This window comes from Xiphophorus hellerii, chromosome 21, assembly GCF_003331165.1.
Source record: "Xiphophorus hellerii strain 12219 chromosome 21, Xiphophorus_hellerii-4.1, whole genome shotgun sequence".
In the NCBI taxonomy this organism is placed as follows: Eukaryota; Metazoa; Chordata; class Actinopteri; order Cyprinodontiformes; family Poeciliidae; genus Xiphophorus; species Xiphophorus hellerii.
The window spans coordinates 25158848-25186298 of NC_045692.1; the positions used below are offsets into that span (position 1 = coordinate 25158848).

Consider the following 27451-nt stretch of genomic DNA (forward strand, 5'->3'; position numbering starts at 1 on the left):
AGTCGCTTTCACATCATATATAACACTAAACCAAAACTTAACTTACCTCAATGTGTGTAATTTACAGAGAGGAGTCAGTAGAAAACCACAGAGCTCCTTCACTCCAGCATCTTTGCAGTCATTAAGGCTAAGATCCAGTTCTCTGAGATGGGAGGGGTTGGACTTCAGAGCTGAGGCCAGAGCAGCACAGCTGATCTCTGACAAACTGCAGTCCTTCAGTCTAAAACAAAGTCAAAACAAGTGAGCTAAAGTCAATGAGATACAGATTTAAACAGTCCAACAGAACCTTTTCAAAAACCTCTTAATGACTAAATGCTGGTGCTGCTTGAATAAACACCTGGGGAGCACCTGAGAACAGGAGCACCTGAGTCCTCTCCAGGACAGAAGTTTAGAAGGTTTTTGGGATTCTTACTGCATTCAACACTGCTGCCGATGTTGGCTCAACATTATTAGATAGCTATTACTGGGAATGGCAGCAGGAATTCCTGCAACAGGAATATTCCTGTTGCAGGAATTCTGGCACAGGAATACCAACAGGAATTCCTGCGCCAGAGAAGCACAGCTGATCTCTGACAAACTGCACTTCCCATCAGCTTTAATTTCATTGGATTTTGGGAAGTTATGGATAGTAACAAGTTCACACCGAAATTCAACTCCTTGATTCATGTTTTCTGGTTTTTTATTAAATCATGGGAGGAAAATAGAAATTTTAATTGGAGCAACCCAGTGAGTAAGAAAACAGACCTTAACATGAAGATACTAAGTGTCAATCAAATTAATATCAGTCGTATGTTTACAATTTAGTGTCAACACATAATTTACATCATGAATATTAGCACTAAAGTACAACTTACATCAATATCTGCAGTCTGCATTCAGCAGTCTGTAGAAAACCACAGAGCTCCTTCACTCCAGCATCTTTCAGATCTCTGTTCCCACTCAGACCCAGTTCTGTAAGATGGGACGGGTTGGACTTCAGAGCTGAGGCCAGAGCAACACAGCTGATCTCTGACAAACTGCAGTTCCACGATCTGAATAAGGAACAAAACATGTGAGCTGAAGCTAATAGGATGCTGTTCTGATTGCATGTTCATGATGGAATGATAACCTAAGACAAAATATCATGGTTTTACAGCATCACCACAGTAGATTACAGATCTAAAATTTGCTGTGTTGCATTTACTTGATGTGAGTGCATAAGAGATTAGTCTCTTAACCCTCCTGTTATGTTTGTTTCTGAGGTACAGCAATAATGTTCCTGGGTCAATTTGACCTGTGGAGTGTTTAATCATGCAATACTGTCAGAAACCAATACTCCAAAACATTTTTGTATCTGATTATTAACTCCAATACTAACAATTTCAATCAATATTTGTGCAATGATGTTTTTTAATTTCTCACAAATAAAGGATCAATGACAACAATTTACTCATTTACTCATGAGTAAGTCAGTAAAAACCAGCTAACAAAAAATACAATAATTATTATTGAAATAGATTTTTATAGATTTTTTTATATTACATTTTGAATTTTTCTTTTCAAGGAGTGGTCTTTATAATTGAACTTGAGACAAATATTCTGTTCTGGGCCAAATTGACCCAATGATTAAAGTCAAGACAAATTAGTTATGCAGAGAATATTTATGTTCCCCCCAAACTTCTGCTGAGTGTCCACTCAGTGTGGGTGGAGTTTGCCCACGGGAACGGAAAAGGTTCCAGTCAAAAGTGTCATGAACACCTGCTTTCTCGCAGTTTCCTAGTGAAGTAAAGAGAATAGTGAGAAAGTGGGCGTGCACATGTGCATGTATGCGTGTGGAGGGGTGTGTGTTGGTAAAATATGGTTCATAGTTTCAAAGAAACATATGGAATTGGACATTTTTTTACCCTTTTTAACCCAAACAATTTCGGGTCAAATTGACCCAAAATTGACCTGAATTTCATTGAATTTCATAGGTTACAGTGACTCTATATGTACACACGTATCTATACGTACATATAGATGTAATATGGTTTTGTAATATGTAATGTGATTTATAGATAAGCATAACTGTGTGTTTCTGTATATGGTCCCAGTACCAGTTTAAACTAAAATTAATTAAAAGTCCATTCTTTATGTAAAGATGGGAATAAAAAAAAAAAAAATCAGGCATGAAAAAAAAATCAGACCTTAAACAATTTAATTTTATCTTGCATGATCTGAATCTTTCCCATAATAATCACAAAATTAATTGTTATAAACTAACAAACTAGCAACATCTTGTGGCTTGGTTTACGAAATGTACAATTGTTGTCCTACCCATTTAATGTGTGCAAAACTAAAATATTTTAAAATCATTAAATATTTAATTTACAAGATAAAAGGTTTTACAAATTTAGACTGCAGGTTGTTTTTAAAGAAATTGTACTAAAATAAAATCATTAAAAGAAATAAGTATTAAAATTTAAGTAATTGTTTTTAATTGGATAAACAGAAAAGACAAACCTCAGAATGTTCACTTTGCACACTGGATTCTCCAGGATCTCACACAGATGTTTCATTCCACTGTCTCTCACTCCATAGATCTCACTTATTTCCAGCTCAGTCAAATGGCAGGGGTTCGCCTTTAGAGCTGAGGCCACAACTTCACATTCAACCTCTGAGAGTCTACAGCCAGCAAGTCTGTGATTAGAGAAAAATAGGTCAGTTTAATTAAATCAAACCATTTATAATATACACACAGGTTAAAAATGGTAACTGTGATGCCATCATCTAATCTCATGTTTACTATGTTTGGCATGACAGTCTTCAGTCCCTTCAGATCATGGTTCTGGTTCTGGTCATGGTTCTGTTATGGTTCAGGTTATGCTTTGGCTGCAGACTCATGGCTCCATTCATCCATAGTGATGGAATCAGAGAAAATGAGCAACAGGTTAAAACAACCAAACCCTTATGTTCACCAACACAGAAGGTTTTAGCAACAGCCATCTTGACTGCCTGTAAGCAAACTTCCATGTTTCTTTATTCTGAGTGCTGTGTGCTGCAGGAACGATCTGGATGCACAGTATGTCTTCATGAAGATTAGCTAAAAATGATTCATTAGAAGATTCTAAGTCATTGACCCATTCATGAGCTGATGGTGTAAAGCTGCATTGTAACCATCCTGGAACAGAGGCAAGGCTACCATAATCTGACCACTGCCCACAGGCAAGGCAGAAGTGCCTGCAGGTTCTCATCTAGCTACGGTTGAAACCAAAACCCACTAGGACAATATGTTGAATTAACATTCAAACAATAACAACATCTGGACTCACCGAGCCTTTTTGCAGTTCCTTAGGGCCGGAATCAATCTCAGGCGTCCCTTCTCTGATGTGTTGTATTTCTTCAGGTCCAACTCTTCCAAAACATTCTCCGACATCTGCAGCATGTAGGCCAGAGCTGAGCACTGGATCTCTGAGAGCTTCTTTTCTGATTTCAGGAACTGTTGGATCTCCTGATAAACTGAGACATCCTTAATTTCCACCCAACAGTGGAAAATGTTGATGCTTCTCTCAGGAGAGATTTTATTGCTGTTCATCTCCTTCAGATTTTTGATTACTCTATGGATGGTGTCTGGACTGTTCTCTGTCTGAACTGACATGCATCCTAAGAGTCTCTGGTTGGACTCCACAGAGAGGCCATGAAGGAAGCGGACAAACAGATCCAGGTGGCCATTTTCACTGCTGAGAGATTTTTCCAAAATTCTCTTCATGAAGTTCTCCAGAGATGGTTCATTGTAATTTTGCTGCAGGATTCTCTCCATCGCATCTATTTTCTTGTCAGTGTCTTGTTCCCTCAGAAACTTCTCCACCACCTCTGTGTTACTATTGGTAAAACAGTGGAACATGTAGACTGCAGCCAGGAACTCCTGGATGCTCAGGTGAACAAAGCAGTAGACTGGTTTCTGGAAGATCAGATTCTCTCTTTTGAAGATCTCTGTACAAAGTCCTGAGTACACTGAGGCCTCTGTGACATCCAGACCACACTGCTCCAGGTCTTCTTGGTAGAACATGATGTTTCCTTTCTCCAGATGTTCAAACGCCAGCCTCCCCAGCTTAAGAAGAACTTCTCTGTCAGATTCCATCAGCTCCTGTGGACTTGTCTCATGTACTCCGTGGTACTTGTTCTTCTTCCTCTTTGTCTGGACCAGTAGGAAGTGGGAGTACATGTCAGTTATGGTCTTCGGCAGCTCTTCTCTCTGGTCTGAGGTCAACATGTTCTCCAGAACTGTAGCAGTGATCCAGCAGAAGACTGGGATTCCACACATGATGTGGAGGCTCCTGGAGGTCTTGATATGAGAGATGATTCTGCTGGACAGCTCTTCATCTCTGAGCCTCCTCTTGAAGTACTCCTCCTTCTGGGCGTCAGTGAAGCCTCGTACTTCTGTTACCCTGGAAATACATGAAGGGGGAATATGACTGGCCGCTGCAGGTCTGGAAGTTATCCAGATGAGAGCTGACGGAAGCAGGTTCCCCTTGATGAGGTTTGTCAGCAGAACGTTGACTGATGACTTCTGTGTGACGTCAGAAACCAGCTGACTGTTGTTGAAGTCCAGTGAAAGTCTGCTTTCATCCAGGCCATCAAAGATGAAGAGGAGTTTGCAGACAGCCAGCTGCTCTGCTGGGAGCTTCTGGAGTGTTGGATGGAAAACATGGAGCAGCGTGAGAAGACTGTGCTGCTCATCTCTGATCAAGTTCAGCTCCCTGAACGAAAGCAGAACCAACACACTGACATCTTGGTTCTCCAAGCCCTCTGCCCAGTCCAGAGTGAACTTCTGAACTGAGAAAGTTTTTCCAACACCAGCGATGCCAATGGTCAGAACCACTCTGATGGCTCCATGTTGATCAGGGAAGGCTTTAAAGATGTCATGGCACCTGATTGGAGTGCCATAAAGCTTTTGGATCTTGGAAGCTCTCTCCAGCTGCTTCACCTCATGTTGGGTATTAAGCTCTTCACTTTGTCCCTCTGTGATGTAGAGATCAGTGTAGATCCTGTTGAGGAGGGTTCTACTTTCAGTTACATCACTTTCTTCAGTCACACTTTCACATCTCCTCCTCAGACTGATCTTATGTTCCTTTAGAACCTCTTGCAGACCAACATATTCTAAAACAAAGAATAAAACATATTTTTTTAGAAAAAAAACAGGACATTGTGTGATTTAGCTGGAATAAAACTATCTGGAACATGCCATTTCTGAATCAAAGACTGAGCTGAATGTGTTTATAAAACAATTAGGTTGGAAACGAGTGTTTCAATTATTACATGCTGCATATACACTGCAGCAAAAAATTTCCCAAAAAATGTTGCCACCAAAAGGTCGTAGACACCAATATGTTGTTGGCCTGCTCTTAACTTTGATGCAGCACACAATAAGCCTCTACAATGTCACAAGATGTATCTTTTAGACAGTTTTACATATTTATTCTTTTTATTTTTTTTACCAACTTCTTGTATTGATGATGGGAGTCAGGGGCGCCGAATAAGGGGGAAAGTTATGACAATTCTAAGGGCCCCTGACCGACAGGGGGCTCTCTGCAATTCATCTTTATTTTATTTATTTTTTCATGTAAATAAAAAAAAATTGGGGCCCAAAGAATTGGGGCCAATATGATTAATTACAAAATTAATCATATTGTGTTTTCTAAAATAGCTTTTAGCAGTAAAAGTCAAATGTTTACTGCTAAACATTTGCAGTAAATGTTTAGCATTTACTGCAAAACCCAAAACATGGGAGGGGCTTTTTTCCCAGACCAAAAAGCAGACATCCATATTTGCACTGAGCACCCCCTGGATCTGCACGAAATGGTTCGTTCCTGCTTGGAGCGCTTGACGGTGACGGTGTTCAGCAGCAGTCAGTAGAAGACAAGAACGACTGTTATTATGACGCCAAGAAAAATAATAAAGTCAGGTTTTCAAAAAAATAGAGAAATGTATAGAGAAAAGGACAAGAGTGTCGATTTATAACCCAGTCTTTCTCCAGGAGAGGTGGGTAGACTGTGTGAGATTATCAACCATTCAGCATAACTAGCTTAGCTTCAGACTACTGTTTGCCTCTATTTCACTAGCATTCTATGAATGAACGAAAAAAATTACTAACATATTCATGTTATTTAACTTGTACCTGTACCTTTTACCACACTTAACAGATGAGTCAGTCAGCAGCAGCTCTAACCCATGTCCCTCCTGACCTGCCCTCTTCTAAGAGAAATTAAAGCTGCAGTATGTAACTTTTATAAAAAAATATATTTTTTTACATATTTGTTAAAACTGTCATTATATTGTGACAGTATGGTATAGAAATAATCAGTGAAAAAATTATTTAATTTGCTTTCTCCCAGTGCTTTCTAGACCCAACCAATCAGAGGCAGGAGAGTTTTAGTACTGTCAATCACAAATTCATGTGGCTGCTCCCTCCCTCCCCTTGCTCTGTGCTTTGCTGTAGCAAGTGAATGAGGTTGATTGACAGCACCAAGACCCTCCTCCTGGATCTGATTAGTTGTTTTTGGCCAGAATGTTGCCTTACTTTAACCAATAATAGTAGTTCAGGGAGAAGGTGGAGGAGATTGATCTTTTCACAGATTATCTGTCACGTAACAAACCGTCACAAGGTGCCAGCTTTAACAAATGTGGAGAAAACATATTTTCATTAAAGTTATATACTGCAGCTTGAATAAAATGCAACAACATAGCATTTTTTGAGAAGTCTGGATTGCTTCATGTATATTTTGCATGTTGCCTATGACTGTTGCTTGCGGGGAGAGGCATTTCAGTAATCTAAACCTAGTAGGAAAAATTTAAGCAACCCATTTGCAAACTGTATGCTGATTGTTTCATGTAAAATTCATGAGCGGTAAATATTGTGCTAGTATCAGTATTGAACCAAAGAAAGCAAGGCCATTGCAAGCCTTTAAAATTGTGGTGATTTTGATGGGTCAGATAGACTCAAGAGATTGTAACAGCAGCTGAGCAGAGGGGGAATTTATGTTTCTGTCATGGGGCCCAAGATTCCTCGCGGCTTCCCTGATGGGAGTGTTAAAACACTGAGCAAAGTCTTCTCCAGAACATCCAGATTCTCAATGAGGTTAAGAAGACCTAAACTCTTTGGTGTCCGATTCCTATGTTTTGATGTCTCTTGCTCCCTAAACCACACTTTCACAATTTCAGTCCAATGAAGCATGGCATTGTATAACCTCGTGTCATCAGGGAACAATCAACTGATCTAATAACTTGTTCATTTAGTTTATTCAGGTCGTCAACTAACCTAATAATTTTCCTGAAAATGGGACCTGACCAACTTCAACTTCAGATTATAGTGCTGAACTTGCAGGTCTGTACAGCAGACACTAAGCATGGTGCAACATTTCATCTGCCTCTCTTCTTTCCAGAGTAATGTGCCCATTACTCTGGAAGAGGGTAAGTCTGGGCTCATCGGATCATATGGCCTTCATATAATGCTCTATAGTCCAATATTTACGCTTCCTTATAAATTGTAGCCTTTTTCTCCAGTTAGCTTCACTGATTAGAGATTTTCTTATGAAGAAATAGCTGTTTATACCAAACCCTTGAGTTCTCTTCACATTATGTATGTAAAAAATGCTCTTACTGTTACTGTTTATTAATTTTGTTATGCTTTATTTGTGCACAATGACATTAAAAGGAATTCTGATTCTATTAAATTATGTAAAATTGACTTTGAGCTTTATGTCATGTTGATGCAAAATGTTTGCTCTTACTGCCATTTCCACACAGTTCCTCCTTCAAATTGCAGTATCCAGTTGAACTCTGCCTCACACAGCACCCCACCATATAATTCACCCACTCACTCAGCTCGTTCAGACCAGCAGCAGCAGCAATTAGCAAAAACCTGGTGAAGTTGCGCATCTGCTGAACTAATCATATGAGCTACTTCTCAGTGCAATGCTGGTAAAAACATTGTTAAAGGCTTAATGGAGAAACACTGTTGTGATGACATGCTGAGAGCAGAGTTGGGAAGAGCACAAGCTTCAACTGAACTCAAGGTAACATAGTTACTTGTTTGTGGTATAAAATGGCATCATATGTCTGTAAAATACATAATACTGCCCCTTTAAATATAGCCCTGAGTTCTACTGTTTGTTTTCTTTGATTTGATTACACTAAACCTATAAGTGATCACCAATCATGATCAATTGCTTTTTTTACATTTCTTCCTCAAACACAATAGTTCTCCCCTATCCTTCCAGTTTTTAATAATGCAAAGGACAGTTAACCTAATTTTTGTGGTTTCTGCATTTAGCTTGGAGTTAAGTAACTAAATAATCAGCTGGAAGACAGTGGTCCATTGAGTAATTATCCAATTGGAAGCTTATATCCATTTGCTCAGTTAAATTCAGTTGGTAACTTATTTTGGCAAGGTACTGAACAAATATATATGACTTGAAATATGCTATTTACTATCAGAGTCAATAAAGGCTTTTGTCTCTCAGACTTTCGTTCCTTCCTTTTATAAAGGCTTAAGTGCAGCAGGTTGCTTTACCTATCTTTTTGTTTTCATGCATTAAAATGACCACCTGTTTTAAGACTCAACAGTTTTTCGGATTGAACACATAAATTCCATTCAGTTCAGCTTTAGCTAGAGAAATTTGGCTGAAATAATTGCTCACAGAAAAATTTAAAACTTTTCTTTTAAATCCAAAAGACATGAAATTATTTACACAGTTATTTACAATCTACAAATCAGAAGGAAACTCTGATTTGTAGATTTTCAGTCTAACCTGGCTCAAAGCTGCTCTGATTCAGCAGTCCAGTTCCTTCTCCACACTGGGGGCAGGAGGAGAGTCCAGATGGAGCAGACTGGTCCCACCTGATGCACTGTCTGCAGAACCAGTGTCCACAGCTGGTAGAGACCGGATCAATCAGAACCTTCTGACACAAAGCACAGCAGGACGGCTGCTCCTCCTCACCAACGCTGCTGCTCCTCTTCTTCCGTCTGTGAAGACATTTCTTCAATGAAATAGTTCAATAAAGCAGGGTGAAGCTGTCCTACAACAGCAGAAGTGCCTGAAGGTCCAACACAAACAAAGGACCAGAAGCTGAGTCAGAACAGAACCTCAGAAAATTGGTGATCTCCATTTTGAGCATTTCATTGTTTCATATTTGGTGTCATGGATGATCTTTCTTTTGTTGCATTTGTCCATCTAAATTCTTTTCTGGGACAATAATCATTATTCTGTCTGAACCAGAGTAAAACTGCTTCCCTCAGAGGTGGAAATCTGACTCAAATCTAGATTCCAGCATAGAAAGTTGGATCCTTCGTTGATGGTATAAAATGGTGGCAGTAAACAGGACTCAGCCTCACTTGCACTTATCTTGGCAAATTGATGCTAAGATGCCAAGATATGAACCTTATTTTGTGATAGAGGATTATTTGGATAAAAAGAATCAGATGTCCAGCTATTTGGCTGCACACATTTTCCTATAAAAACCTTTCCTAATATAAAAGTTCCAGTGGTTTCCTCTTTTAGTGGACTTTGACAATTTCAGAATCATTGCTCCTCACAGTCTTGGTTATTTTTATTTTGATGCAATGTTTTCAATCCATCATATATTCAGACCTTCATTCAAAACTCTACTGACTTATTGACTAATGTTCTTTGTGTTTATTTAGTTATATGTTTAGATAAAAAATTAAGTTAAATTTTATTTATTTGCTGAATATCTCCTAGTTTATATTAGATACATCTCTGTGGAGTCACATGAATCAGAAACTGTTTTCTTACTTTATGTCTGATGGTCCAGGTTCATTACTGAAGTATGGAGGTTTATCTTTGGAGCAGTCACTCCTCATAGAAGGACATCTGGATTCTGGAGGTTCTGCTCTGTCCTCCATTAGATCCCAACTTTCCGTTTTCTGGACTTCAGTCAGTCTGAGAGAGAACCAGAACCAGTCAGTTTATTTGAAACCTTTTCAGGTTTGAACTGGAATCAGATTCCAGGTCTGTATAAACATCAAGAGTGAGGTCTGATGTGAAAAAATTACAATTAGGTTACACCTGCTAGTTGTATTGCTATATGTTATTCTAAGTTCCAGTATATTCCCACCAAGTTAAAACTATTTGGGTTACATGTACAAAGTTGGACGTTGTTTTTCCCCAGTCTGCATGGGAACCAGTCTGTTTCCCAGACTTAGGATCCCTTTGTATAAAACTCATGTCTTGTCTCTGCCTGGCAGCTTTTCATCAGACCTGCTTCATTATTGATTGTCCTACAAGCTTCTCTGTATTGTGAACAATATATGAATAAACCTGATTGAGTGATTTCACCTCAACAGTGCTTGGAAATAAAAATATTTTCCACAACAGTTCAGAATAGGTGAATAAAGGAGTGAACATTTCCTATGAAGCAGTGTCCTGAACAACAGAAGAGTTCAGTCAGTCTCTCAGTTTCAGGCCTGAAATCCAGACACCAGGCCAGAAGAAAAACCTTCCAATCAGAAGAAGAACCGAAGAGTCTAAAGATCTAAAAACAGCAGGTTCTGCTGCTCTCTTATTTTGTGTCTACACTTCCATTTTAGCCTTCATATCTGGAGTTACTTACTTCTTATGAGATTATTATTGGCTTTATTATTATTACTGCTCTGATCTGTCCTCCTGTACCTGCTGACAGGTTTCCATCTTGTGGTTTTAGTCTGCCTGAGAGGAACAATGACTGTGAGCTCACAGCTTAAAAAAAATTATAAAAAATCAGGACAAACAGGTCCAAGATTCCCACTGAGATAAAATATTTTAACTTCCTGCTTCTCTGTCAGTTTGCGTGCATCAGAAAATAAAAACATTGTTTCTTGTGAAGATATAAATATTTAAAGCTGAAGGAGAACCAGACTAAATTCTGCTTCCTTCCACAATTCACAAAGACAAAATCCAGTAAGAGAGGAAAAAGTAGTTAATACTTGCCCCAATCCAGATTCCTTTATTTGTTCTGTTGTTAAGAAAAATGGAGTCTGAACATGTTTCTCCTGATTTGATACCTGACTAGACCCGACTTATCTGAGGCTCCGCCCCCTGTAAAAGTGAGTTTCAGTACCTGGACTGTCATGTCTTCTTCCCTTTGTGTCAACAATGAACTGAGCTGTGAAACACTTATAGGTCATGCTTAAACGTTTCTCAGTTTTTAGCTCAATTTCTGTCAATATATTTCATGAAGTAGTTTTGTTCTCTGCAAAACAGAAACTGATAAGTAGAAATATTGAGCGTTCTGATAATTTTCGTTCAGTTTTAATATTTCTGTTTTTATTTATACACTGAGACTTCATTTCTAGATGTGTGATTGTCTACCTGAACTCAACTTGAACTTTTCTCTAAATTACATTTTCATTTCAAACCAAAGTGAAAGAAGATCTTAGGCAGAGCTCCAGGCCTGACCTGCTTTCTAGTAAAGCAGCTCAGATCAACCTTGTGTGGACCTGGATATGTTGTGGCTCTTAGCAGGTTTAGTTAAGTCTGGTTCCAGGAGATTTCTTCTCCAAAATGTCTCCGAAGTGTCCCACTGAGACAGTCCAGAGCATCCAGCAGCTTGAACCTTTGCTTGATTTCACAGCAGAGCTCACCTGCTTACGCAATTTCAAACAACTGTCAAAAATGACAGCAAGATTTCTAACAGAAAATTGATAAAATGGAGCAAGGCAACCAAGAATTTTATCAAGCTTAGTCTGCCTGAGAGGAACCCTGACTGTGAGCTCACAGCTTAAACACAACTCTTTTGTTAAGGCTCTTTTGTCCAAACAATACAACTGGAGTTTTATATTGATTCAAGTGAAGAAAAGTTTGGTTCATCCATGAACTAACTTCTGTTGAGCAATCTGTTAAAGACTGTAGGGAATCATCCTTATGTACTTTCTTTAGGGGCATGTAAATTTGTACGTCATCTGCAAAGCAGTGAAAGGAGACGATTCTTAAAAATGTGTCCAAGAGGCAACAAGTACAATATAAACAAAATAGGCCCTAAGACTGAATCTTGAGGTACTCCATAATTCAGGGGTGCTGCCACAAAAGAACAGTAATCGTTATCTACTTTTATCTTCCAGTAGCTCTCCCCAGGGCTGTGTCCTCTCACCACTTTTATTCAATTTAAATACTAACGAGTGCCAAAGTTGAACTCATAACAGGCACATTATAAAGTGTGCTTTATAATGTGTTATATAAGTGTTCTTGCTTGATGATCAGGACTGTCACCACGGGTCTGTGGTAAAAGATTTTCTTGGCTGGTGTGATCACTCATTTCTGGACTTTAACGTCTTTGAAACCAAAGAGATATTAACTGATTTTAGAAAGAAGCCCTCCAGTGTTTATCCATGGACAGGCTGTTGAGATTGTACAACTTTACAAATATATTGGGATAATTATCAACAACCATTTGGCCTTTGTATTAGCCTTTGAGGCAACAGGCAGTCTGTGCTAAGGCTCACCACTGTTGTATTTCTATCGGAAATGAAGACGTATTAATGCTGACAGAGTTTTCATGAAAATGTTTTACTCTTGTTTTATCGAGTCAGTTTTAACATTTTCTCTAATTTGTTGGTTTGCGTCCCTTACCTTGAAAATTAAGCACAGATTATTTTATTGGCTCTCGCTGTATTAAACATCAGGACAGGTCAGAAGCAACAAACTGAATAAATGTTCAACAAACCAGTTTGTTCCCTTCATATTTAGATGTTGGCCAGTCATTCTGCCAGATAAAGTCCTTCCAAAATTAATCAAAGTTTGCTGGAGAAGTTTTGGTCTATTGACAAATTAAAGTTTAAAATAGCAGATCAACAAATACAATTTAATAAATTATTAGTTTAATAAATGAACAAGTCCTTGTTACTCTGCCACATGTTCAAAACTTTATATTTGAAGTAGAATCAAAACTGCTTCTGCATTTAGATTAAATCTAAATGTTGTCTGATAAATGAGGTTTTATGTTGAAACGTTAAAATATATTCAAACCCTCAGCACATGTCCTTCCTTTAATTTACGCTAACATAATAATTATGGTAAATGTGAATCATGTAAAGTTTTTATCCTCGGTGATTCTGACAGATGATGAAAAAGCCAAATTGGTTCTGATCCACGAAAGAACTGGAACATGAGATTTTATCAGCCGCCATGTGATAAAGTTTTCTTTAGTTTTCTTTAGGAAACATTGGCAGGTATTTTGGGGGCTTTCATAAAATCAGGTTTAGGTTCTAAACACAATCTGAGATTGGCGCCTGTTAGCCTAGCATGCTAACACTTTCGGCTTCCAGCTGCTGAGAAACTGAAGCAACTTTCTATCGGCAGTAACATTACTGATCATCAGCCTCAGGTAAAAAAAAAAAAAAAATGTACAAAAACATATTTTAATTTTTGGGCGTAAACAGCAGATCATCCAGATTTAAATCTTTGCTAGCAGTAAAACTAGCTAGTGATTCTCCTGCCGTTGTGTGTTTAGCTGCTGTTATAAAAGTTCATTTGTTAAAAACTCACATCTTCTCTGAACTTCAGTTTTCTCCAGCAGAAGTGAAGGAATCCTTCAGCAGCTGAAGAAAGTCTCTGCTCAGGCTAACGTTAGCATGGTGGGCTAACTTTGGACGAGTTCAGCTAATAAACTCTGACATTCTGTTGTGAAGCTGGAAGATTTTCTTCTTCGTTTGGTCATAAATAAAATCGATTTTCAGAGCACAGAAACAAAAACGCATCACGACCAACTACTGAACTGAGAGTGGATATCAAATAACAGGAAATGTAACTGCTTTCTTCTTCTTTTCTGTTATGGCGGATCGCAAGCAACTTTAAGCTGCATACCGCCACCTACTGTACACGAGTGTGTAGCAACATTACTTTACATCTATCAAATTCTGCATCCTGAAGATAAATAAATAAATAATGCTTTCCTTCATCTGTAAATATCCATTATGTTTCCTTCATTTCCCAATATTCCTTTATGACTCCATTCTTGACTTGTCCTTCCAACCATTATTCTCAATTTCTCCATTTTCATTTGTCTTACAGTTCAATATATGTTCTACATTTTCTTTCACTCCACATGCTTCACATTTATCATTATTTTTCCTCCCTATTAAATATAAAATGTCATTTAAATAGGTATGACCATCTCTTAATCTGATCATTATTATTTCTTCCCTTTTGTTTCTCTCATTAATATTTCTAATTAATACTGACTTCTGTACTTCATAGAATCTGCTTCCTTTCTTATCTTCATTCCACCATTTTTGCCATTTTTCCATTTCTTTACTCTAAATAAGTGATTTCCCTTCCCCTTTCCCAGAAGGAATTGTAATCGTTGTTGCCCCCTCTAAAGCCCTTTTTGCTAATTTATCTGCCTTTTCATTGCCTTTTACACCTTCATGTGCTGGTACCCAACAGAACCAAATATCAATGCCACTCCTATATAATCTAAATCAGTGTTTCCCAACCCTGGTCCTCATGGCACACTGCCCTGCATGTTTTAGGTATTTTCTTGCTTCTGTTCAGCTGATTTCAATTGATGACTGATTAACAGGTGTTTGTTGAACTGCAATCAGTTGAATTAGGCACATTAAAGCAGGGAGACCTCTAAAACATGTAGGACATGGGGAAACATCCATCAGGTAATTGTGATCTTTGTCTTCAAGAAGAGACAGTATGACATGTTTTATTGTTATGTCCAAAGTACTCCGAGGAGAGAAGGAAATTAGAATATAGGCTTATAAAGAATAAGTTACAGTTAAAAATACCAGATATTTTGGGATATTCCTCTTCCTCTGAATATTTATGTTATTTCATAAAATTTCTTAAGAAAACTAAACTGATAGAAAGGATTTAGTATTTTTTATTTTTTTTTTTATTTATTTTTTTTTAAGTTGCCTTCTGATCCACAGTCCATACCAGTAGGTGGCGGTAATGCACACCATTAAGTTGCTTGCCAACCGCCATTAAAAACAAAAAGAAGAAGAAGAAGAACATGTAGGACAGTGGGCCTTGAGGACCAGGGTTGGGAAACACTGATCTAAATAGACTGTGCTGAATTTCTAATACTAAATCTTTTCTATTAGTTCCTTCTCCATGAATACTTTCTAAAACTGCTTTGGAATCTTTGCACACCACCACCATTTCCCTTTGGGACCAAAAAGTATTTTTGAATTTGAAACCATGTAACATTTCACTTGTAGTTGGGAAGTTTTAACCTTCCTGGATTGAAACCGTTGCAAGAGTTTTGTTACTTCGTTCCAAGTTAATTTTTTGTATGTTTTACTTGGAATTGAAGTTATGCTGCTGCAGTTCAAACAGCCTCCATCAGAGGAAGGGTGGAGGAGAGCTGGTGCCTCTCCAGCAGTCACTGGGTGAGAGGCGGAGAACAAGCTGGACGGGTCAGCGGTCCATCACAGGGCAAAGCAGGAACACATGGAGGTTTTCTGGATCCAGCAGGTTTAAAATCTACAGAATTTAATCAGAAACGATTCAGACACTGAATCTTCATCTCTGTATAAAAATAAAACATTTCATGAATAGAGCAGCAGCTCAGTTCAGCAGGTAAAGTCTTCATAAAGTCTGGATGGAGGTTCTGAATCTGCTCCTCCGGGTCCAGTAGAGAAAAAATGTTCCAGCTCCCACTGAACCCGACCAGAACCAGATTATCTGCAGAGGATCAGATGATCTGGTTCAGGCCACAGCAGGGATGAAATACTGCAGAGAAACGTCTTCATGGAGCAGGACGAGGTGGACCACGTTCTGATGGACAATATCTGAGGAGACAACAACCAGGACACTTTAACTGCTGCAGAAGAACCACTTCAGTCCAAAACGGACCGGCTGTCCGGGTCCAACAGAACTCCGACACTACAGCCGAAAACGACCCATAAATGGAGGTTTGTGGTTCTGGATGAACATGAACTGCTGCTTTCATGGACAAACCATAAATAATAACTTTATGTTTTGTGCATTTTTTGGAAAAGTGATCCGACTGAGTTGTTCCTCCCTGGGATCACAAATCATATATTCCTATTTTCTAACAACGGCACAGAATTTTCTGCTATTTTACACAGTTATTATAGTTATAATTATTGTTAATCATTTTTATTATATTGTTTTTAACACTTTAATAAGTTTTTGTTTTTGTGTGAATCTCTATATCTGATGCTGACACCAGATTCTTCCTTTCATGGGTCAATAAAGGCGGTTTTTATTCTATTCTATTCTATTCTCTTCTATTCTATTCAGGAAGTTAGAAAGGTTCTTCATCTTGTCCACCACAGGATGTCCTCACACATCCTGTCCACCACGCTCTTCATCGTCTTCAGAGGAGGAAGGTAGACGCTCACCTGGAGAGAGAATCAGCAGGAGGGATGAAGATGAGATGATTTCACCAGAGAAGAAGAAGAACGCTGGGACTGAAAAATAGTTGTTTTAAACTCTGAAATAATTTACAGGTTACATGTTACAATTACATTTATTGTTAATGTTATTTTATGTCAGCAACAGAGAGAAATGTTTTTAGTAACATGAGTAATATTGTAAATTTAACTCTGTTAGCATGAAATTACCATGAAGATAAACTAAATTATTATAAACTGAAAGTTAGGTTTACAGGTGTGTTTATCAGTGACTTTTATTTCCATGTTTTGCTGAAGTCTGCTGAACAAACTGAACTTCATCCCTTAAAAGTACAAACTAAATTTAGTTTCATTTTAAACTTTAGCTTGATTTTGTCTTGTAATTATATAAACAGAAACTGATTTCCAAGCCAAGATTAAATGTGAAGTGTTACAGTAATAATTTGATAATCTATAGCCCACTGCTCCTCCTATTTTTAAAAACACATTGTTCATCCATGATGTTCACAGTGTTGAGTCAAAAGCCATAGTCCCCCCACAAATCTCCCCAGTGTCTCTTCCCAGTGGGACATATCTGGAAAACCTGTGAAGGAAGACATCAAGGAGACATCATGATGACATCATTACACTTTAGCTTATTCATCTCAATATGAAGAAACACACAAATACCCTGAGCTCACTGTGGTTGGAGAACATTGTCTACATATTTAACATGCATTGGTAAGATCACCTTAGAGAGAAAGATCATTCCAGAAACTTGTATCAAGGATCCCATGTTTGTGTTTATCTTCTTATCACATGGAAATATTAGGAAAAAAAATGTAAAAGTGTTTCTTGAGTTCCTTCACCATGACAGACCACTTTCTTGTCACAGCAAATGTAAATATAAGTGCACCATTCATAAAGCAATATTTTCTAGTCAGTCATTCAACGGATGTCCTTATAGCTGAAGAATGTTGATTACAGGATATTTTACTAGGAAACAGAAGGACAAAAGTAACTCTATAACCAACAGTAGTAAAAATGAGTACAGTTTGCCAAGTTACAGCTATCATAAACACAAAATAAAAAATATGCCTTATTGTTCTTGTAAAAACCCACACTGCAGGCACCAAGCTGCCTACTGAAGGCATTGGTTCTTTTTGAAAATAGTTATTTCAGAAGCGCTGACTTGCATGTTTAAACTATCCACAGTTGAATGGGTTCTGTGTCAGCTCGCCTTAGCATGACATATTCCATGTGTTAGATGTTCCAGCTGAGTCGCTTTGCTCCATGATTATATTGATGTGCTTTCCAGTGCAGTCAAATGATATGATTGTTTTTAATCTCATATTTCTTCATCAAATCAATACTTTCTGATATAGTTTAAAACCAGAAGCTTACATACACTATTTATTAAAATGCAACATTTTTCTCAGTTTGAGATCAAATCAACCTAAAATATTGTTATAGACATGCACACATTTAAATAGAAATACTTCCCAAATCTGATCAGAATCACAATAAAAGCAAAGGTCCACAGAACAGATGAAACCACAAGGCAACAATTTAGATTGGAAAGAAAATCTGCAATGTGTTTGAGCAATAAATTTGCTCAGTACATTGGAATTGAATGCTGTTGTGCAAAACATCACTAGGCGGGTCACTGTTATGTGTTTATGGTTTTGGTTGTAGATAAAGTAGGGAACTGATCTGATCATTAAGGGTAACAGAATTTTCTGTAGCACAACTGGAGCAGCTTCTGGTTCTGGTACATCTGAAATGTTACAACAGGAAAAAACAGGAAATTACATTTAATTCATGATGAAAACAGAAAATCTCATCCTTGTTAAACATTCACAGTGGACTAAGATTTTAACTTCACAGTCCCTAAATATAATTAAACATCTCTTTTCTGTCATCACCAAAGCAGAGCTTCATGATGAGCCACAGATCCAACAGAACCAGAACCGTTCTGCAGCAAGTACAGAGAAAATCCTCCAAACCAGATCTGAACGTCTCTGAGCTGCTCCAGAAAATATTTCCAACGCTCACCAAAGGAGATTTGGAGCAGATGAAACTTTATCTTTACTAAGTTTCAGAAAGAATGATGTAAAAAATCGTGAAGAAAAGTTTCATCCTCTAATTGAAGAAGCCATCATTTGCTCACTGAACTTTGAGAATATAAAATATAAAAAATATTAAAAAAAACAAAAACTGCAATCCAATAAAGCAAACATGCAGCCTGAAAACTTTTGAAGTGAACTTTATTTTATATGACATTATTACAGACTGAAAATGAATCAATGAGAAAAAAGATCAACTTTCCAAATGAACCAAGGTCAGATCAGCAAGTCGCTAAATGGAGCTGAATTTGAATTTTAACTTTATTGATCAAGAGAGACAAAAATACTAAACGACAGGCATGTTAAAATCAAACAAGGTCAAAATCTTCTAACTCAGTTTATCAGCTTGGTCCAGTCAATCTCTTTACATTGAAATTGCTGCAGCTTCTACACATGATTCCACATCAGCAGCACAAAAATGTTTCTCTCATTTACAAATATTATTCCCAGTTCCACCTGCAGAGAGAAGAAAGAGCAACAGAGCAGATCAGTGATTGTTTGAAGCCTCTCTCCAGCACCAGTCAGTGACGCAGCACATCAGTTGTTTCTTATTTAGGTAAGTGCAAGCAGACAGTCATGTGGAATAAATATTATAGTATAGCATCTATGAGCAAATGAGATGCAGTTGTTTTCACAAAACATCCAGCTGTGTAATTCAGTTTTAACGTCATCCATGCAGTCACTATGACGACTGTAGCTATAATCTTACTACTGAGAATTAGTCGAAATACAGAGTTTTGGACAATAATGCTGACCACAGTTAGATTCACTCAAATCACCCACTGACCTTAGAATCTCCAGATGGTAGTCTGCACTTTTCTCAAGATCCTTCAGTGGCTGAACATCGTCATACTTCAGGTTATTCCTCCTAAGGTCCAGTTCTGTCACATGGGAGTGGTTGGACTTCAGAGCTGAGCCCAGCAGAACACAGCTGATCTCTGACAAACTGCAGAGCCTCAATCTGAATAAAGAAGTTTTTCAAAATTCAATTGAATTCAATGCAGTTTAATTCAATGTTTAAACAAACAGAATCCCATTTTAGATGATTCACATAAGGAGAATATTTATAAACAGGATTCCTGATGCTGTCAATTTTCTCACCTTAGATCAGGAGGTTAAACTCAATTATTCAAAGAAAAATATTAAATGCTTATTTCAAGTCAAGGGATAAATATGATGATCAGAGGCCATGAAACATATGGAGAAATTTTCTATACAAAACTTTAAACATACATCTACTAACATTAGCTGGTGGGCAGAAACACTGCAGTCTTACAGAGGCTCCACCTTGCAGTCCATATCAATCCAATCTCTCTATAGATGTAACTGAGAGATAAAACCACAACATCAGGAGCTTGAAGCCTTTTACAGACAACAGGAGAACCAAGTGTCCTCTCTAGGCTGAAGTCTTAGCGAGTTGTTGGAATTCTCACCGTGTTCAACTCTGCTCCTTATGTTGGTTAAACACTTTTAAATAATGTTGCTGGAAGTGAGTGTGAATTGCTTAACTTATTGTTTTTAAATTCACTGGATTATGGGAAGTTATGGATGATAAGAGCAACCTTCCACAAAAATTAAACTCGTTGCATGATTTCTTTTCATTTTGTGAAATCATGAGAGGAAATGTAAAATAAAAATAAACTTTTTTGGAACAAACTAATAAGAAACAGACTTTATAATGAAGATCCTCAGTGTGGATCAGTATATTATTAGCCACATGTCTGCAGTATGATGTCAATGCAACTTAAACCTTACTTCAATCTCTGTAGTTTGCAGAAAGGCGTCTGTAGGAAAAGACAAAGTTTCTTTACTCCAACATCTTCCAAGGTGTTCCAGCTCAGGTCCAGTTCTGTCAGATGGGACGGGTTGGACATCAGTGCTGAGACCAAAGATTCACAGCTGATCTCTGACAAACTGCAACACTCCAATCTGAATAAAGAATAAAACACGTGAGCTTAAGCTAATGTGCTACAGGTTAAAATACTACAACAGAAAAAGTAAAGAGCTTTCATTAATGTTAATGTAAACATGGTTACTTGACCCTAAAACTCTTTCAGCTCCACCTATGCAAACTCACATTGTGTATTTAAATAACTAATTTCAAAGAAAACATGGAAGCCAGTAGGAAATTTGGAGGAAATGTGAACTGAGGATCCAAATGCTGCCCTGTGCTGACCTAAGATCAGGGGCTCAAGCTCAGTTTTACAGCAAAAACCCCAACAACAAACAAAAAACTGTCTTCAGACGATTTCAGGAAATATACTCCATTTAGCAAAATAGAATATATTAATTTTTTGCCCTGGTAAGTTACATCAAATAACACAAATAGAAACAAAACTCTTCCAAGGACATCCTGTTAGAATATGAACAAACTAATCTTAAAGTTTTTTTGAAGAGATTGAAAAGATTAAAGTAAATGACAAATGTCAGGAAGCGGTGCGGGTGAGGTGGTGAGGCAGACGCTGTAGACCCAGATGAGATGAATAAGGGATGTTTAATGATAAATAAGTCCGGGAACAAGCAGCAGGCACAAGGAAACACAGAACGACGAAGAAGCTAACATTGACGAGGACCCGACGAGGAACAAGGAACACAGGTGGAGTTAAATACACAGGAGGGTAATCACAGAGACGAGACACACCTGGGAACAATCAAGGGGAGGACAGGACAACGAAGAGACTTAAGGACACAAAAAACTCTAAATGAACACAGAAAACACAGATCCTGACAGTACCCCCCCCTCAAGGGCGGCTACCAGACGCCCAAAAAAAAAAAAACCACAACAAGGGTGGGCGGAGGGGCGCCGGATGGGGGGCCAGAGTCCAGAAAAAACAAAAACACAACAAGGGTGGGCGGAGGGGCGCTGGACGGGGGGCCAGAGTCCAGAAAAACAAAAAACAACCCACCATCGTGGGCGGAAACACAAGAAGGGCCAAGAGTCCAAAAACAAACAAAAAACTACCCACAGGGTGGGCGGAGGCAAAGGAGGCAGGAACCACGGAGGTGGTCCGGCGGTCGTCCGCGGCGGCGGGAACCACGGAGGCGGTCCGGCGGCCGTCCGCGGCGCTGGAGGCGGGAACCACGGAGGCGGTCCGGCGGCCGTCCGCGGCGCTGGAGGCGGGAACCACGGAGGCGGTCCGGCGGCCGTCCGCGGCGCTGGAGGTGGCGATGAGTCCCGGGGGCCGCCCACAGACGGCGACGACGAGCCCCCCGAGGCAGGGTCTCTGGTGGAGCACAGGGGGTCTCGGTCGGAACGCTGGGGGTCTCGGTCTCGGGTGGAACGCAGGGAGTCTCGGTCTCGGGTGGAACGCAGGGAGTCTCGGTCTCGGGTGGAACGCAGGGAGTCTCGGTCTCGGGTGGAACGCAGGGAGTCTCGGTCTCAGGAGGAACGCAGGAGGTCAGGGTCTCAGGAGGAACGCTGGAAGTCAGGGTCTCAGGAGGAACGCTGGAAGTCAGGGTCTCAGGAGGAACGCTGGAAGTCAGGGTCTCAGGAGGAACGCAGAAGGTCAGGGTCTCAGGAGGAACGCAGAAGGTCAGGGTCTCAGGAGGAACGCAGAAGGTCAGGGTCTCAGGAGGAACGCAGAAGGTCAGGGTCTCAGGAGGAACGCAGAGGGTCTCGGGAGTCGGGGTCTCGGAGGGAACGTAGAGGGTCTCGGGAGTCGGGGTCTCGGAAGGAACGTAGAGGGTCTGGGTCTCGGTAGGAACACAGGGAGTCTCTGGAGGAACACAGGGAGTCTGAGTCGGAGCGCTGGGGGTCTGGGTCTCGGAAGGAACACTGGGAGTCTCGGAAGGAACGCCGGCTGGAACGCCGGCTGACTCGGCCTCGGGTGCGCCGGCTGGAACGCCGGCTGATTCGGCCTCGGGTGCGCCGGCTGGAACGCCGGCTGATTCGGCCTCGGGTGCGCCGGCTGGAACGCCGGCTGATTCGGCCTCGGGTGCGCCGGCTGGAACGCCGGCTGATTCGGCCTCGGGTGCGCCGGCTGGAGGTGAGCCGGAGCGGAGCCTCGGGGCCGGCTGCGGGGGCGAGCCGCAGCGAAGCCTGGGAACCGGCTGCGGGGGCGAGCCGCAGCGAAGCCTGGGAACCGGCTGCGGGGGCGAGCTGCAGCGGAGCCTGGGAACCGGCAGCGGAGGTGACAGCTCCGGAAGGCGACGAGGGGCCGGGTCCACCGGCGGCTCACGTCGCTGTCTCCGGGCGGCCTGGGGTGCGCCGGCTGGAACACCGGCTGATTCGGCCTGCGGTGCGCCGGCTGGAACGCCGGCTGGAACGGCCTCCGGTGCGCCGGCTGGAACGCCGGCTGGAACGGCCTCCGGTGCGCCGGCTGGAACGCCGGCTGGAACGGCCTCCGGTGCGCCGGCTGGAACGCCGGCTGGAACGGCCTCCGGTGCGCCGGCTGGAACGCCGGCTGGAACGGCCTCCGGTGCGCCGGCTGGAGCGCCGGCTGGAACGGCCTCCGGTGGAGCTGGAGCAGGATCTGGGCTGGCGGAGAAACTGTGCGGTTTGGGAGGCAGAGGTTCGCCAGCCATGACGGCTAGAGCCGCTATACGCTCCCACTCTGCCTCCCTCTGCAACTCCACCAACCCCGGGTGCGGAAAGCGAGGAACCCAGTAGTCCAGCAGGTGTCCCAAGCGGATGGCGAAACCGAGGCGTCGGATGGCAGCGTACGGCTTGGCCATTGCCTCCTCGTACTCCCTGATGGTTTCCGTCAGCTCCTTAAACTCATCTGGGTCCATGATGGAAAATAAAACCAGCGTGCCTCACCGTACTGTCAGGTCGGGTCCTTCTGTCAGGAAGCGGTGCGGGTGAGGTGGTGAGGCAGACGCTGTAGACCCAGATGAGATGAATAAGGGATGTTTAATGATAAATAAGTCCGGGAACAAGCAGCAGGCACAAGGAAACACAGAACGACGAAGAAGCTAACATTGACGAGGACCCGACGAGGAACAAGGAACACAGGTGGAGTTAAATACACAGGAGGGTAATCACAGAGACGAGACACACCTGGGAACAATCAAGGGGAGGACAGGACAACGAAGAGACTTAAGGACACAAAAAACTCTAAATGAACACAGAAAACACAGATCCTGACAACAAATCACTGTTTTTCAATTCTATTTTACTTTTTATCTGCAGATTTTTTTATTATTTCTAATTAAACCATTTGACTGGGGTTATGGGTTTCTTAATGGGTAGACTGCATGGACCATGTACAGAGAATGTTTTCCTAATGTTTCTGTTCTGAGTTCAATTGCCAGTCTCAGGCCATTAGCTGCATGTTTTCCTCTTTACTCTCATTATTTCCTGCCCAATGATGATTAATAAATACAAAAAAACATTTGACCACAGAAAATCAAAATGGGAAAAAAACACTTTATTAAAGTCTAAATTCACAGCTGTAACCATTATAGCTGACAATGGCTCCACCTTCCAGTCTACTTCAATCAAACCTCTGTGTAGATGTTTCAGAGAGACACAACAATAGCACTGGGACGTTGTAGCCACGTACAGAGGAGAACAAGAGGACCAGGGTTCCTCTCCAGAATTGGAGTCTTTAAGAGAATCTGGGATTCTTTCTGCATTCCACAATGCTGAGTATGTTGGCTCAAAATGATTGAATAATGTTGCTAGGAATGGGAACTTTCTGGATTATCAGCTCTCAATTCACTGGATTCTGGATAATAAATACAACTGCATACTGAAATTTAACTCATTGTTTCATGATGTCTGGTTATCATGAAAGGAGTTTGAAAAATTAAAATTAATCTTTACTGAAACGAAGCAGTGAAGAAGAGGACAAGCTTTACCATAAGGATCCTCAGCAGCTTTCACACCATAAATTTCAGCCCAAAACTAAAACATGGTGTCTTACTTCAATTTTTGCAGTTTGCAGATGGGACTCTGTAGAAAACCACAGAGTATCTTCACTCCAGCATCTTTCAGGTCATTGCAGCTCAGGTCCAATTCTGTCAGATGCGAGGGGTTGCACTTCAGAGCTGAGACGAGTGAAGCACAGCTGATCTCTGACAACCTACAATCCTCCAGTCTGGTTAAAGAACAAAACATGAGATCTGAGGATGTCCAAATGCAGATTAAAGTTGAAACATTAACAAATAATTTAAATGTATAAAATATATTTTTCTGTGTAAGTCATACAAAGAAAGAAATGTCTAATATTATAACTAATATTTTGTCAAATAAAACTGATTTCATGGATTAAAACAAACAGAACTGCAATCATCTGAATCAGGTGTATTAAAGCAGAGAAACGTCTAAAGAATCCAGGGCAGTGTGCCTTGACTGCCAGGGTTGGGAAACACTGGTCTAGGTCATTCACCCATTCATGCACATATTCACATGCTGCTGGTAGTCAGCAGCACGTTGGGAACCTCTGACCACCACCTTTAGGCAAGCCAGGTGAAATGTCTTGCCTAGAACACAACTACCAACCCAACAGTTGCAAAACAAAGTCCTACCACCATTGTCCTCCTCATTTCATATCTGTGGGCTTGAAGACATTTCCTCACAATGTTTCTTTTCTTTAAAACTTTGTCAATGAGAGTCAGCAACAAATATTTAAGGCACTGAACTTTCAATAAAAAATTCAATATCTTAGGATGAAAAATAACACCTGTAACCCTAAATATTTAACCTAGTTTTTTACATTGTGTGGTTATTACATGATAACTTATAAAAAGAGGTTAAAAAAAGAAACTAACTTGCCCAAAGTACTTAGCATTACCATGAATATTCTCAGTGTGGATCAGTTCAATATCAGCTGTATGCGTGCGGTTTAGTGTTAACTCGTCTTTCACATGGTAAATATCAGCATTAAACTAAAACATGGTGTCTTACATTAATGCCTGTAGGTTGCAGAGAGAACTCTGTAGAAAACCGCATAAATCTTGCACTCCAGAATCTTTCAGGTTTTCGTTCCTGCTCAGGTCCAGTTCTGTCAGATGGGAGGGGTTGGACTTCAGAGCTGAGACCAGAGAAGAACAACTGATCTCTGACAAACTGCAGAAGTTCAATCTGAATAAAAAATAAAACATGTAAAGTAAAACCAATGGGATGCAGGTTAAAACTAAATACTAACACATTTATAGTAAATGTAGATTAATTTTAGTGAATGTCACACAAACAGAATGACCAGATTCCTAATATTTGTTCCAGTAAAACTAATTTTAAGAGTAAAAACAAGCAGAAAAATAGCAAAGTTAATCAAGTTGACTGTTACATGAATGAAAACAATCTAGACAGAATTGCTTACTGCTTGCTTAGATTTCCTTTCTCATAGTGTTAAACTTTTCTTTCCATATTTTTCAAAGTAAATCCTAAATATATTAGGGTTCTTTCTAAACATCTAAATACTAGTCTCAGTAACAACTACAGATTGGACCTTAGCATCCATCCATCCATTCAACCATTGTCATCTGCTTATCCAAAAACAAAAAGTCAAAAGAGGCAAGAAGAAAACCCCAGAAATTTATTTCCCCAGCCTCCTCCTCCAGCTCATTCTGGATTACCCAGAATGAGCTGTTGACTATATATGCTGTTCAGGTCTTCTCCAAGGTTTGTTCCCTGTGGGGTGTGCCTTGGAGCAATTCTGATCATTTAAATCAGCCACCTCAATTTGTTAAAGGAACAACCCTTTTACCTCCCCTCAAAGACAAAGTTCTTGTTCACTTGTGTCTGGGATTTTATTTCTTCAGTCGTAATCTATATCTCATCATCATAGGTGAGTGTAATAACACATACTGGTAAATTGAGGGTTTTGCTTTTGGCTAAGCTCTTTCTTCACTATAGCAGACTGAAAAAGGTACCTGTATTACTACAGATGAAACTCCAATTAATCTGTCTGTCTCCTCTTCTAGCCTACAATCACTCATGAACAAGACACCAAGTGTAGAGTGCCTGTCAAGATATTCAAAGTCCCCTATTTGAGACAGAGATCAACTCAAAGAGACAGTCCATCTCTTTCTGGTTGAGAACTATGGCCTCAAACGTACGGGAGGTTATTGTCTCTTCTCTTTTCACATTCACCAGTGGCTTCCTGCAGTGCACTTTGGATGTCATAGCCCGAAGAAGCCAAAAGAGCCATATATTCTCTGCTTTTTTTAAAAGCAGAGATTTTGAGGATCTCAAACGAGACAACCTTGTTTCCACAACCATGGCTTGTGGAAACAAGCCATGGTTTGATTGTGAACAAAATCAATGAGACTGGTTATGAGGGACAATCCTAGCTGAGTAAATTTTACAAGAAGTGTGAGAACTGTGATCTTCAATAATTGGAACACACTTGTTTGTCTTTTGTATAAGAAATTGAGACCACCACCACCACACTGTTGGAGTCCTCGACTCTTTCCTGTGCATAAACACAGACAACAGTCAGGACGTTCCCTCTTTCAACATAAAGTCAATCCTCTTGCTCCTCTGAGAAAACTTCAAATGAATCTGCAGGACCTGATTGGTTTTCACTTTGTCTTGAAAGTTCATACCTGTTTGCTTACATTTTCTTGAAAAGTTGGATCTTAAAATCAAAATCAAAATCAAAGCATCAATTAATCATTTTACTTGGGGGAGGAGGAAAATGAAGAAAACCAACCTCAGGATCTGTAGTTTACAGATTGAACTCTCCAGTAACACACACAGATGCTTCATTCCAGAGTTTCGCACTCTGTGAATCACACTTATGTCCACTTCAGTCAGGTGGCAGGGGTTAGATTTCAGAGCTGAGGCCACAACTTCACATTCATTTTCTGAGAGTCCACAGCCAACAAGTCTGCAATTAGACAAGAAGTACTCCACTGACTAAATGTTGATGTCATCATCTCATGTACATTGGCTCTATAATAGCAAAACAGTGAATATTTTCAGTCTGTATCAAACTTAGTTTGATACACGTCATGGTTCAGGATATGTTCCAGAACACCTGGATCATAAAGGAGTGAGCATAAAATCATTAACAATTTGCAGAGGACAGAGTGATGAAAATGCTCACCTGTG

At 40.2% G+C, this 27451-nt stretch overlaps 1 protein-coding gene across 12 annotated transcripts in view; it reads right to left on the reverse strand.

The window, feature by feature from the left end:
• Positions 1–27451, reverse strand: part of LOC116712074 (NACHT, LRR and PYD domains-containing protein 3-like) — a 1065068-nt gene that overhangs the window by 374292 nt on the left and 663325 nt on the right. For 2 of the 12 annotated variants that reach the window (XM_032551835.1, XM_032551834.1), the window contains exons 5-10: positions 27051–27227; positions 25301–25477; positions 24318–24491; positions 20206–20379; positions 19238–19411; positions 18830–18906 (exon numbers count right to left, since the gene is read on the reverse strand). The exons of 4 other annotated variants lie outside the window; for them this stretch is intronic. In XM_032551835.1, the coding sequence (XP_032407726.1) occupies positions 18891–18906; positions 19238–19411; positions 20206–20379; positions 24318–24491; positions 25301–25477; positions 27051–27227 (892 nt within the window). In that variant the 3' untranslated portion in view covers positions 18830–18890. Of the gene's footprint in view, positions 1–46; positions 221–854; positions 1032–2481; positions 2659–3290; positions 5119–8768; positions 8984–9773; positions 9921–13499; positions 13755–18829; positions 18907–19237; positions 19412–20205; positions 20380–24317; positions 24492–25300; positions 25478–27050; positions 27228–27451 lie in introns of those variants that run through there. 6 more of the 12 variants (XM_032551843.1, XM_032551849.1, XM_032551844.1 and 3 more) reach the window with 6 other exon arrangements.